The sequence below is a fragment of the Pseudonaja textilis genome, chromosome 7, assembly GCF_049901715.1.
Source record: "Pseudonaja textilis isolate UNSWEBS1 chromosome 7, rPseTex1.2, whole genome shotgun sequence".
Lineage (NCBI taxonomy): Eukaryota > Metazoa > Chordata > Lepidosauria > Squamata > Elapidae > Pseudonaja > Pseudonaja textilis.
This window is the reverse complement of record NC_141996.1, coordinates 21,766,197-21,780,928: the sequence shown is the minus strand read 5'-3', so window position 1 is coordinate 21,780,928 and position 14,732 is coordinate 21,766,197. Positions and strand designations below refer to the sequence as shown.

Sequence of the window (14,732 nt, the reverse complement as noted above, 5' to 3'; positions counted from 1 at the left end):
TAAAATAATGTATCACTGAGTAATTAGGAGACATCAGATAAAATTTAAAAATCCTTTATTTTTTATAATTAACTAATATAACAAAATGATTCAATAGTTTGTACACCAATCACCTTTCATAGAAATATAAATAGAAGATACCATTCGGTATTTTTACTATACTATTCAGAAGGTCTTCAGCATTTAAAGATATGCTATGTAAACAAACATATAATGTATGTTAAAAGAAACTGCTGGCTGGTTACACAGCAGCAACCAGTTCTTAGTTTAATGTAGAGAAATAGAGATTTTGTTCAAGTAACAGAGGTCTTTTTAAGAAGCCACATTTTCAGCGTTAATTTTCAACATTTTTGTGAATAAGTAGTAAATAAAACTTTTAAGAGAGTATACAGATATAGTTCTCATAAATACTTGGTTTGCTGTAATAAGGGACAGAATAAGCTATCGGCTCTTGGTAAGAGTCTGAATTTCCTACAAAAAGAGGAAGTGTCGATTGTAAGAACAATTCAGATGCTGACCTTGATCCCATCACGTTGGAACATAACACTGTCAACATGAAAACAGTCTGAAAAACATTTTACTCTACCAACAAGCATTCCTCATTGTTACACTAAAAACTCTTACTTGAAAGTTTTGTAACAGGGTCATTTGAAAGAGGTAGCCAAAATGACAATTCAGAGCCATCTATTTCTTCTTTATTTTTCTGCTACATTATTCAGAAATCACCTATCTGTATGCAAAGAGTATACAGCATCGTACAAAGATAATGGAACAGGAATAGGGTATCCAAGGTGTGTGGTTTGGTGGCAGAATGAGAACATCCAAAGCTCCCTGAAACTTCATGATAATCAGGGAAATAAATGTAACATTTGAAATGTTGAATCCTTTATTGTGACTGCTGGTTAAAACATCCTACATGGTGAACAATGACAATTCATTCGAAGAAGCAAATTTAACTTTATAAAGATTGTATTAGCATTGGACAACCATTTGTCTGAAACAGTATAGGGGTTCCTGCTTAAGCAGGCGGTTGGACTAGAAGACCTTCAAGGTGTTATTCTGCATATACCAGGTGTTATAGTTGATATATGTCTTCTTTAAAGAAAAACTTGAATTATATTCCATGCACACACATTTATACTTAGACACCTATGATATTTTTTTAATCTACCCATCAAGTCTTTCCCAAGAACCTGGGATAGGCAGATGTTGTTTGATGCTCTTAAAGGTATCATCCCAGGCTGTAAGCTGTTCCATGTAAAGCGGATTTAATATTATTATTGGATCAGTTGTACCAATCCACAGCTTATAAAATCATTCACAACCCTTTATAAGTTCATCACACTTCACTTGGGATACAAATGTGTTAGCAATATGATTGCACTGACAGTGGTTAACAGTATAGTGTTGCATTTCCAATTATGCATTTCTTTGATTTTTTTTTATTATGATCATTGTGGCATTTTCCTTTCACTTCCGTTATTAATTTTCCATTTTTTTATGGATAATTTACTGTTAAATTGGTGTAAAAACACTTCCCAAATCTTCCACTATGCTCATTTGTCATAGTGTGTTTTATTCCTATTAATAAATGACTACAAGTGAAAGTAAATGCATTTAGGCATCCTATCCTATCCCATCCCACCTCATCCTGTCCCATCCTATCCTTCCTATCCACCCTGTCCTGTCCTACCCTATCCATCCCATATTAGCCATCCCGTCCTGTCCTGTCCTGTCCTATCCATCCCATCCCATACTATCCATGCTGTCCTGTCCTAAAAATACAGTCCTAGCTTATGGATGAGTATGTAGAATCTAATCTCAAATTCTTCAGTGGAATATATTCTCAAGATTATATGGTCACGGAAAAATATTGAATCTAGCATTGAGGGTAAGTGATTAATTTCTCAATACATATGCAGAAGATTACACAGTTAGATTACGCTTTTTCATACATGCAATAAAAATAAGCACATAGCAGCAATAAGTCTTGTATTCTCTGTTCTGTATGTATCATTTTCTTCTACTGATATGACAATGGTGCTTTTCTATAAAAAAAAAACCCTGAGATCCTTGTATAAGCATGTAAAAGGCAAATTGGAAAACAACCACAATGTAGAACAGGCAATTGGGGGGTGAAACAAAACACGATGCCATGGCATTAGGAATGTACTAATTGTTTTGTTAATATGTTTTGTAGCTCAGGAAGCCCCCTATCTCCTTCGGAATGTCACTGATCAGGTGGTCAACACCAGCTACTCTCTTAGCCTGCAGTGTCCTGTACATGGTGTGCCAGAGCCCCAGGTATCATGGTATAAAAACAACAAACAGATACATCAAGAGCCAGGTGAGTGCAGCACCCATTAATTTTTGTTTCTACTTAAGATTCCTTGTATTTTTCTGTTTCACGTGAAATAGTTCAACCAACTTCTCCTGCAATATTGAGCTACTGATTACAAAATTGAACTGCTTCTAGATCAATTCAGAAACCTCTTGTTCATTAGCCTATCCTTGACTCAAGGGTTAGGTTAGTCTTTATTTCAGATTCTTGTTTTCTAGGATGTGCATGTGTGAGAGAGGGAGAGGGAGAAGGAGAGAGAGACAGATAGAGATAATATGCCAGCACATTATATGTTTCAAGCGATTTACTAACTTGAAACCTTCTTAAATTGTACCCTAGTGCTGGAATAGTCACATGAATACTCTTTCATTGCTTTGCTCCAATATAAGGTAAAGTTTTTAGGACATAGTCCAAGAAGGTAAAGAGTGCCAAAGCCTCTGTCATTTCAGTAATGTTTGTTAAACATGTCTTTGCATAAAAACATACCTATAAGAGAAACAAGTCAATCATAAACAAAAAATGTTTTATTCACAGGGAGGTCATAGATAAATGCTTGGAATTCATCTCAAAATAATTTGGTTGGCTAAAGTCTTTTCCAATGCAGAACTCAATCAGGTACCCAAATTCTACTTAATAGCCATCAGTCATCAAAGGTCATCAACTACTTCATTATTATTTATGAAATAAACATATTTCATTAATTATACAAAAGAACATAATTCACATTAGTATTTGCATACTTATTTAACATAATTGTCAACCTGGTTTTATACTTCACTGAATAAAAACTCACATTTGAACATGCCACCATAGATAAAGGATAATAACTAACGCAATCTGATTAAAACTCAGTACAAGAGATACAGTATCATTATTACTGTAAGGAGAAACTATGACATTTCAGTTCCAAGCATCCAAGAACATTTATCAGCAGACATCTGCCTCTCATCCTGGGCAAATTTATTTGTGACAATTTCTCAAAAATTATATTCAATGGATAGGAATATTGTTGGCAGGGATGATGTCAAAATCCTCATACACAAAGGATTGATGGTTGTTTTCTAGTTCAAAAAGACCTTCCTTGGAAAACCATATTCTAGATTCAGAGTTTTACATCTGTCAACCGTGTATTTCTTTTGTAGAAAAAAAAAGGGGGGAACCTCATTTCTTCTTTTTTTTTTTAAAAAAAATGTTCCTCACTAATCCCAATTGTGCTTTCCAGCTCTTGTAATTGCCTGCGATAACATCCATTACTTCCATATCCCAAGAAAACATTGCAATGTCTTTGTTTTGCAGGGTGTATCACAACTTCAGGACTAGTTTATAACTCCAATATCCATCGTAATAGGATTTTCTTTCACAAGTTACGCTCCGTGTTTATGAGCTACTCATTTTGAATTATTCCAATTCTGCAGGTATAATATTAGGGCCAGGAAATCAGAGTCTCTTGATTGAAAGAGTACAAGAGAGTGATGCTGGATCCTATCAATGTACAGCCACTAATCTGAAAGGAATGGTGACAAGTTCAGCCTATGTTACAATACAAGGTAATGAAACCTTGCGCAATGTTGCTTGATTTTTCCTGCTTGATCTTTCCTAAAATTCTCAACTGATCTTTATAAAGCAGTTCTTGTTCCTCACAGAAAAAACAGGTAAGGGGCATCTTATCTAGGACATGCTACTTTTATTTCTGTTGAACAAAGCTTTAACAAAGGAAATGCAATAGGTCAACAGGACAGCTAACGGGAAACACTTAATCAGAATGTGTTTATATTGACCTGAAAATAAGTTTTGTTGCATTCCAACAAACAAGAGTCAGAATAGAAGGGGTATGTATATTTAGCCTCATTGCTTGCTTCACTTCCTGTTCCAGACTATAAACTGAGTGACCTATTTGATTCATCCTGGAGTTATTTATTTCTGCTTTCTTCTTTCATTCATTAAAACTGATAGTCTTGTTTGAGAATTGTGACCTCTGAGTAGGCTGAAAGGTCCAACACATGTTGCTGAGTTACTACCCTACATGGCACAGGACCAGACTATTTGTGGGACTATCTATTCGGCCTTGTTTTTATGTACCACACTGGGTCTATCGGGGGGGCATGCTCCAAATCCCATCCAGCAAATCATGCCAAATTCTTGGGCCTCAAAGTCATATCTTGTGGAACAGCTTCCACCCAGTGATTAGGAGCCTTACATCTACATCTACATCATCTTCATCATCTTCATCTACATCATCTACATCCACATCCACGTCCACATCCACCCACCTATCTATCTATCTATCTATCTATCATCTATCTACACACACACACAACACTTTGGTGGGAAGGTAACAGTATTCCATGTGCCTTTGACTATGGGAAATGTCTTCAGACAATGCTGGCTTCCGGTGAAATGGTGATTAGCACCATGGCCTAGAGTTGGGCATGATTACACAGGAAAATGTTTATCTATCTATCTGTCTATCTATCTATCTATCTATCTATCTATCTATCTATCTATCTAATCTATCTATCATCTATCCATCCATCCATCCATCCATCCATCCACCCACCCACCCACCCACCCACCCATCGATTTATCATCTATAATCTGTCTGTCTTTCTGTCTATCATCTATCATCTATCTAATCTATTAGTATTTTCTGTCTAGCTAAGCTTATTTTCAAACAAATTAAAGGTAGGCTGTAACATGGAACATAGTAAATAAAACAGTTTACTGGATAATCTCACTTTTATACCATGGTTCTTGTCTAACTGTTTACTCATTTCCTAAAAGAATAGGTGAAAGCAATGCATCAACACTGTATTTCATGTTTATGTTAATGTATATCACTCCTTATCTTAATTATTTTAATTATCCAAATAAAACCATATAATTTTGGAAAAATCATTTTTTTCTGTGTGTGCCTGATATTTGAGAAAATCAATTTTCCCCCTCTCAAAATCTACTGCAAGAAGTAGACTGTAATTTATCTAGATGTCCTTTTATTTCCAGTTATATTCTTTTTAAATAACACAATAAAACCATAAAACAATTATATACAATAATCTCCAGGGTTCTTAGCCCAAGCAAACAAAACCTGGTGTTGCTGTTGCTTCTGAACTCATTCATTGCTCCAGTCATTTAAGTATAGTGTAGCTCTGTGTTTTAAGTCTGATCAGGTCATATAACAAGCATACAATAAGCTAATGATTTGTCTGTCTATGTGACTGCCAAGCCAGTACATATATATTTTTAAGGAGGAGTAAGACCAGGAATTTCAATGAGATCATATCAATGAATTGTCCCTATGTTTGACAGATTTGTGGGGGGGGGAAATAGTTTGTGATTCAGAGAGGAAGGAAACCGTCTGCTCTTTTTATTTCCTTACTGGCTACTATTTTTGTATTGAAAAGGGATGATGACTGAGCAGGATTCAGCAAGTGCTTTCAACAGTTAAGTGTCCTAATCTTGGAATATTTCTAAAGTATCATATTGGAACACATGGAAGTGATGCTCCATCTATTAATTATTTATAAACTTAATTTAATCACTTTCATGTTAGGGGCCATTAAGAAAGGGATCAACAATAAAACTGCCAATATTAAAACTCTTTTGCAAAAAAAAATGTTATTACTGAATGGAATCCAAGTGGAAAAGAAAAAAAGAAAGGAAGGAAGGAAGGGAGGAAGGAAGGAAGGAAGGAAGGAAGGAAGGAAGGAAGGAAGGAAGGAAGGAAGGAAGGAAGGAAGGAAGGAAGAACAAGGGAGGAAGGAGATGGAAGGGAGGAAAGGAGATAAGAAGATAAGGAGATAAGAAAAAATATTGAAATAGAACAAAATCAGGAAGCTGGGCTAAATAAGATTATTAATGAATAAATGATGGCTAGAATAAGGATCCATACATAGGGATCCCATTATATTTTTACTGCCAGATTATTAAAAAAATATTATTCCTATCTTCTACTAAATATTTCTTTTTATATATAATAATTTTATTGGAAGGAAGGAAGGAAGGAAGGAAAGAAGGAAGGAAAAGAAAGAGATAGTCCATCAACTTTTGAGATATTCCCATAAAAATGTGAAATTGGCTATGTGCATCTCAATCTAGCTTTTGAATCAGTGTGGTCTTCTTTGTCTTAGGCTGTTGATTTTTAACCCTAATAAAAGTTTAATTCTAAGAACTTCCTAAATAAAACTTTCTATGTCTTTCAATGTACTGCACGGGACTAGCATTAAAAGACCAAACTTTACTATTCATTTTCAAGTGACTATGAATTACCGTAGGCTATTGTTAGGTTTAATAAACATTTGTTCAAGTCTGACTTTTTTCACACACTCTGATAAGAACTACAGTCTATCAGAAATGATTATAAGTAGGAATCTGGTTAATACTATGAAGAGGCTGCCTTAGGAAAAGAAACAGTTGAAGGAAACCAAGAATGTGACTGCCCCTTCATAAAGTCACTTAAAATAGGCATTATAGACTTCTGGACTAGTCAAGAACCCCACAAGGAAAACATTAATCATTCCCTCTTTCTTTTGCCAAGAATGACAGTGGACTGGAAGGCTGAACAGCAAGACACATTCCTGGAAAATCATATTCCAGATCTGTCTGTTCCACAGTTTGCTCAGCAGATGTTGAGTCAGAGTTACAGGAGGTTTTACAGAAATTGCATATATGATTGGGATACAATCAGGGGTGGGATTCAAATTTTTTAACAACTGGTTCTGTGGGCATGGCTAAGTTGGTGGGCATGGCTTGGTGGTCATATTATTGGCTGGGCATGGCCAACTCAATATCACTCACATCGAGGCATGCATCTCCTCGCCTGGCCTCTCATGACTGTGGGGATGCTGCAACAGTTGTAAGTATGAAAAATGGTTTAAGTCACTTTTTTCAGTGCCATTGTAACTTTGAATGGTCACTCTACACAAGCAAAGTACCAGCAAAGGAGTGGAAAAATGATTCCAGAGACGTCCCTGAGACAGGAAGTCTAGTCCTGCCAAGAATGTAATAAGGGTTAATGGAGAGGCAGTTTCTGCAAGCAACACCAGAATGTTTCCTTCCTGCCTTCCTTACAGGATTAGGCCAGTGATTTCTTCTAACAACTGGTTCTCTGAACTGCTTAGAATGTTAACAACCGGTTCTAGCGAATAGGTGCGAACTGGTAGAATCCCACCCCTGGATACAATCCCAAGAATTGAAATAAATATTTTACTGGGGATGTATAAAGAGAATTATAATTATTTTTTCTTCTATTTAGATTCTACTTTTTTTCTTTCTTTCTCCTCTCTTTTCCCACCTCTTCAATCATTCATTTGTACATATTCTTGTGGCACTTGATCATGCAGAATCCAATCAGACCACGATCACAGAGAACATCTTATCTAAGGATTATAGCTTTTGAGTTATGTAGCTGTGATCAGAACCAGTTTGGAGTTGTGATTAAGGTGCTGGCCTAGGAACCAGGAGACTGTGAGTTCTAGGCCCACCTTAGGAATGAAAGCCAGTAAGCTTCCGGTTTGAGTCTCTTCGGCGACGGGCCAAAATCTGCAATCGTGCGCAGTCTCGATCTGTGCTCGCCACCAGAACGCCACGAGCCAGCTGGTTTTGGGGCTAAGCCACCCCATAGAGGTGGTGAAGAGGGGGGACACTGCCAGCAGGGTCGAGGAGAGCCTCATCTCTCTTCCCCAGCTGGCCATTACTCCCTTTCCCGAAGGCAGTTGCAGCGGTGGTCAGAAATGGCCATCTCAAAGAAGAACTGAACCGGAAAAGAATGTGTAGGAGGAAGATAAGAAGAGAAAGTTTTGGTTGACCAGGTTAAACTGAAAAAGCAATAATGTAAGGTACCCTGGAATTTAAACTAAATACCATTGTTCCCAAAGAAGATTTTGAAGCAGCGAAGGAGAGAAAAAAGGGAAAGGATTAGTTTTTTTTTCCTTCCCTTCCTTATACTGACAGCTAAGAGACTTAAGCAAGAAATTGGAAAAAAAAAATCCACTTTGACATTAATAGGCATTTAAGCTGAAAATAAAAGTCAAAGGGATAATAAAGATTTCTGGATATTTAAAAGTTTTTAAAAGCAGGAAAGGAGAAAAAAAAGAATAAAAGGGTAGGATCTGGAAAAATGGAGGAGACTGCCTGGAACTAAGGAATGGAACTGTAACTAAAAGGAACTTACAGTGAAACTTTAACAAGATTCCCCAAAGATATATCCTAACTGAAACTTGGCAACAAAATAATAGAACCCCAGGAAGAGAAAGTGGAAAAAAGAAGCAAGAAGAATCAGCCTTGGATTATTTGGATTACTTGGTGATTTTTGGTTTTTGCATCTAAATGACTAAAACTAATCGGGTGGTTGTTTAAAAGTGTTTAAAATGGCATCACTCTTAGAAGAACTGAAAATGGAACTTAAAAAATAGAAAGAAGATACACGAGACGGGGGAGGTTCTTTTGGCTTCGTATTTCAGTTCTTAGATATGGAGATCTGGAACTATGAGAAACAACAAGAAACGCTTGCAAAACAAGAAGATCGGGACAAAGAAGAAGCCATCTTTAATGATCAAATAATTTTAAGTGGGAGGAAAAAAGGAAAGGGGGGAAAGAGAGTGAAAGGTTTAAGACTAGAAAAAACAACCAAAAAGAAGAAGAGTTTGAAAGATAAGTATAATATTAGAAAGCAACAGAAGAGGGGATTACAGATGAGAGAATTAGAAGTAGAGAGACAAGGGGGTAAAAGGGGGAGGGAGAAGAAAGGGGGAAGAAGGTAAGGAAAAGAAGTTGTAAAAGACAGAAACAAGATATAGAGAAACAGGGAAAAGATATAAGGATTGAAACCAAAAGACTGTTTAGAGATAAGGGGTGAAAATTTAATTGTAAAAGGGATTCTGCAAAGGTACATAAGATAGCATTGTTATACTACAAATAGAAATAATTTTAGAAAATATGAGTAAAATGATAGATAAAATATTCACTGTAATGTAGTGGAATGTTTGTTAATAAATAAATGAATTAAAGTGAATGAGATAATTAAATTAGGAAAGGATGGGAACATTTTAATTATTATTAATGATTTATAAAAATATAAGTGAGAAATATGGAAAAAAAGAATTAATTATGGAAAGTTTATAAGTGTTCCCAAGGAAGTATGATATTTAATTGAAAAGAAATGTTAAAGATGTTAAGATTTTAATGAATATTAATGATAGAATTGAATTGGAATGGAATGTGTGATCTATTTACACACACACACACACACACACACACACACACACACACACACACACACATATATATATATATATATATATATATATATATATATATATATATATATATATATATATATATATAATCTTTTCTTCTTAAGAATATAGTGTGTATTTTAAGAATGTACCAAGCAGAATTCGATTGGAAGTTATGTATTAAATTGAATGCTATAATCTTAAAGGTATACATTGAAGCTTAAATAAGAGTGTGACTGGATAAAATTAAAAGATATAAAGGTGTCATACTTCAATTAGTAACTACAGAGGAAAATTTGTTTAATGAGAAAAGATAATATGAAATTGAAACAGGACAGACAAAAGTATAAATATAATGATTTGAATTGAGATGGGATAATTAAAATAAAGTTGAGAAAATTAAAAGGGGAAAAACTATGTAGAAAATATAAAACAGTAATAAGATATGGAATAGAACATGAAAATGAGCGTGAAATTGAGTTTGTGTCTGTATGAAGAAGTGATAACCTGGGACCATGTTATTTCCAAAAAAATATGTTTTATTTGTATTTTGTTTTTGTGAAAACCCAAATAAAATTTTCAAAAAAAAAAAAAGGAATGAAAGCTAGTTGAGTGGCTTTTCGCCAGTCACTCTTTCTCAGCCCAATTCACCTCATAGAGTTGTTGTTGTGAGGAAAATAAGAAGAGAAGAAAGAAGTAGTAGGTACTTGAGTTACTTATAAAGGTGAGAAAAAAGCCGTCTTTTTAAAATTAAGTAAATCTGTTGCTGATGGGGAATGTTAACAAATATAAAGCAACAAGTGAACCAGTGACCATTGAGCAGCATGTTGTTGCACTGACTTGACAATTCAAAACAGTTCGTTGTGCTTATTACTATCCTGGGAAATCTTGAACATGCAAGAGTTACAAGCAAACTGGAAATTTTGTATAATGGCACAAAGAAATGGCAGCATGGAGCTACTACCTGTGTCACAAAAGTGAGGATTCTTTCAATCAATTCAAAATATTTTTATCAGAATTGACATATATGATATACAAAATATTTTTCATGATTTTTGTTAACAATACACTGATTTGAATAACCATTGACATTACTTATATCCTAAATGTACAGGATACTAATTTGAATGTAAGATAGGTCATTCGGTAAATTGAAAAGTACCATGTATAGACCTTGAGTAAGGTGTGTGACCACAAATAAACAGACAAAATCTGGAGTATCCATACTAACAGTTTTTTTATTGATATTATCTTTCTCTTCTGCACTTTATTCAGCCTTAAGACCATTAAGACCATTTAATTTGCTGAAATTTCTGAAAATTGAAGCTGGTGCCAAGAATCACCCAAAATGTATGGAAGAATGGACAGAAATGGACCCATATAAGAATGTATAGTTATTAGTATCCAGATAATACAGATAATCAGAGTTGGAAGGGATCTTGTAGGTCATCTAGTCCAACCCCCTGCCCAAACGGGAGACCCTACACCATTTCTGACAAATGGCTGTCCAATCTCTTCTTGAAAGTCTCAACTGATGGCGCTCCCACAACTTCCAAGGGCAAGCTGCTCCATTGGTTGATTGTTCTCACTGTCAGAAAATTTCTTCTTGTTTCCAGGATAAATCTCTCCTTGTTCAGTTTCCATCCATTATTCCTTGTCTGACCTACAGGAGCTTTAGAAAATAGCTTGACTCCTTCCGCCCTGTGGCAGCCCCTCATCCATATTAGCTTTTGTCTTCACAACATTTATTTTCCACAAAATGTGTAAACTATTTTGCAGAGATGATTTCTTCTAGACCAACAGTTTCTGACTGGCACTATATCCACGACTTTTTGTATATGGAATCATTACACAACAATTCCAATAAGAATACATGAGCGTTTCTGAAGTATTCTATAGATTATGGGAATTCTCTGAGAACAGCTCTGAGAATGGAAATTAGCATGAATATATTATTTCTATCTGAAAATATATATACTTTCATTATATGCCAGGTTTTTTCAAGTGAGAAGGCAACACTTCAGGAATATATTTTTAAAGACATGAAGACCAGATAAATAAATTCATTTTATATATATAAAAGAAACCTATGTTTTCCATTCTAAAAGATTTCTGAAGACTGTGGTATATCAAAGTCAAAAACTATTTATAACAATCAATTTTCTTGCACTTCTTTCTCCTACCTGTTTTAGAAGCAAATCTCTGTTGAGTAGGCAAAAGTATCCATCTGTTTCTTGTTCTGATAATGGCCTGATCTAGTTTCAGGTTGTTTGTTTTTGATTAAGTGAAAACTTTCACAGGAATTAAAATGTGATGGCCTTTTGAATTGGTTTTGTAAGAGGTTGAATACATCATTTTCTCTAAGTTGTGATGCCCATGGAAAAAAAACAGATGAAGCCTGGGATCATACCATCACAGCTCCTATCTTGATTATTTGACCCTGCACCAGGGACACTGCTACTTCAGTTAGTCAGCTTATTTATCCATCTCTGAAAAGGAGGCAGGACGCCAGATGAGGAGCTTTTAATGCAGCCACCCAGATTCCAATGAAGCCGACAGCCACTGCCTCAGAGCAGTTCACTTAAAACCAAACACACATTTTCTTGGCATTGGGCTATGGAGGCCAGCCAACAGCCTAACTCATTTGAAGCTCTTAAAATTAAGACCGACATTTTAATTTGAGAATATCCTGAAAGGAGGTCTTGAAAATCCAGTTGGTTCAGAATGGTTATAAGAGCTTGGCATTCTTATACTTAAATTGCAGCTATAATAATGGAGTATACAGTATAGTACAATAATATATTACAGTAATAGTAATACTATGATACTATGATATAGTAATATAGTAATACTATGATATAGTTTAGTACATCACAGGGGTGGGGTTCAAAAAATTTAGCAAGGGGTTCTCTGCCCACTTGCTGGGTGGGTGTGGCCATGGTGGGTGTGGCCTAGTCGGCCTCCTGGACCACGGTGGGAAGGGGTGTTTTTGCCCTCCTGGGCTCCGGAGGCTTTCCTTGAGCCTCCGGGAGGGCAAAATGGCCTCCCCAGGCTCCGGAGGCCTTCCCGGACTTCCGATTCGCCTGTTTTTCACCCTCCCTGAGCCTCCGTGTATGCCCTGCACTGACCTGCATCCAAAATGGGCCACGTGGGGCAATGGTGAGATTCAATTTTTTTTACTACTGGTTTCTGTGTGTGTGGCTTGGTGGGCATGGAAGGAGAAGGATACTGTAAAATCTCCAGTCAGAGGTGGGTATTTGCCAGTTCTCCAAACTACTGAAAATTTCCACTACTGGTTCTCCAGAACTGGTCAGAACCTGCTGAATACCACCTCTAGCGTGGGGACTCCTGGGAGGGGAGGAGGGGAGTGGGAGGGTCCAGGCAGAAATGGGATTTGGGGGTTGCCCGAACTGCACAGAATCTTAGCTAGGGGTTTTCCCGGACCTCTGCGAACCCCCAGCAGCCACCCCCAGTACAGCAGTAAGGTATATATAACAATATGGTAGCCAGGAATTCAGAGAACTGTGTTGTCATTGACTAATGATGATATCTGTTGCCACTCTTACTGGTTCAATTGATGCTGCTTAAAAAGGAAACAACTGTGTACTACAATTATATTTCAATATATGCTAAGCTCTGTATTTATTCTTATATAAACTAATGTTGGTATTTACAATAAACTTGTTGGTTTGCTTGCTTGTTTTTAGGAACATCTGAAAACTCAAATCTGGAGCTAATAACATTGACCTGCACCTGTTTGGCAGCCACACTCTTCTGGCTCCTGTTAACTCTCTTCATACGAAAGCTGAAAAGGGTAAAGAGAAAGCTATCCCAAACTTCTATTTTAGAGGTTATTTTAGTGCGTGGTTGTCCAGTGTTTTGGCTTGCCTAGACCACATTTAATGAAGAGAAATTGTTGCTTATCTATATGTATATAAGTGAAATACCACTCAAGCATCATCACAAAATCTCTAGAACTGTAAAGTCTACCAACTTGAAATTTGGCACATATGTTGCTCTTGGTTTCTAGGTGCTCTCTAAGAAAGGATTTTTTGAAATGATCAACAGAGCATTAGTATTTTGTATATTATTATTAACACGCTCTGATGCTAAGGAGTTCAACTCCCCCTCCCCAGCTGAAAAGAACTCTATTCCAAATGCAAAACACAAGCAGAGGAGGAGTTTCGGTTTTATTTTCACAGCACCAAGCAGCTTTAGTACAGAATAGTTGAGCTAAGCCATGCCCAGGCTCCTTGCTGTCTCCTTCTTGCTCACACAACAAATACTGTTTCAGTTTCCAAACAGCTCTCAACTCTCTCACACACTGACAGGATGCTAGCCAGATGAATACCGATGGATGCTGGTAAGCAGAGGCAGAATTTTCCCCCCTTATTTTCCTCCCCAAAAACTAAGCCTGACCACACAGTTTCATAGCGAAGCACAGTATAGAGCTAGTAAAATATATAATAGAGTTAATGTTAATAGTTAATAAACTACCTTTATTTTTTAAATATTTTTATGATCTTGTGGGGCCATATGACTAGCTGGCCAGGACTGCATGTGGGCCCCAGGATGGACATGCGTACTTTAGTGAATCTTTTAGCAAGAAGTTTATATTTCAGGGTTATGCATGAGAGAGACTCCCAGTTTCATACATGACTATGCTCCATTGGCCAATTATTACACTAAAAGCTGGATGTACTTGTAAGTAAAGTTCGGTTTAATCAACCTATCATAATTGATTTTTACAACTTCCTTTTTATCTGAAGCAGAAATTTGTTTCTTCTTATCTTATTTTACAAAAGTTTTGCTAAAGAGCGATTTAGAAGATGCCTACATTCTCTCAGACTTGGACCCCATGCATAGGTATTTTTGGTATGTTCTGGTACCCTCTCCCTTTTTTAGCATAAATTCTGGGTCTGTGGGTGTGCGTGTACAGGGTCGTGCCTATTTACTAGAACCAGTTGTTAACATTCGAAGCAGTTCGGAGAACCAGTTGTTAGAAGAAATTACTGGCCTAATCCTGTAAGGAAGGCAGGAAGGAAACATTCTGGTGTTGCTTACAGAAACTGCCTCTCTGTTAACCCTTATTACATTCTTGGCAGGACTAGACTTTCTGTCTCAGGAACCTCTCTGGAATCTTTTCCCCTCTCCTTTGC

At 36.4% G+C, this 14,732-nt stretch overlaps 1 protein-coding gene across 3 annotated transcripts in view; it reads left to right on the top strand.

Annotated features, from left to right (window-relative positions):
• FLT1 (fms related receptor tyrosine kinase 1) overlaps positions 1-14,732 on the top strand; it is a 116,309-nt gene that overhangs the window by 70,861 nt on the left and 30,716 nt on the right. For all 3 annotated transcript variants that reach the window (XM_026708826.2, XM_087937207.1, XM_087937208.1), the window contains exons 14-16: positions 2,201-2,347; positions 3,757-3,888; positions 13,281-13,387. In XM_026708826.2, coding sequence (XP_026564611.1) covers positions 2,201-2,347; positions 3,757-3,888; positions 13,281-13,387 — 386 coding nt within the window. The remainder of the gene's footprint in view (positions 1-2,200; positions 2,348-3,756; positions 3,889-13,280; positions 13,388-14,732) is intronic.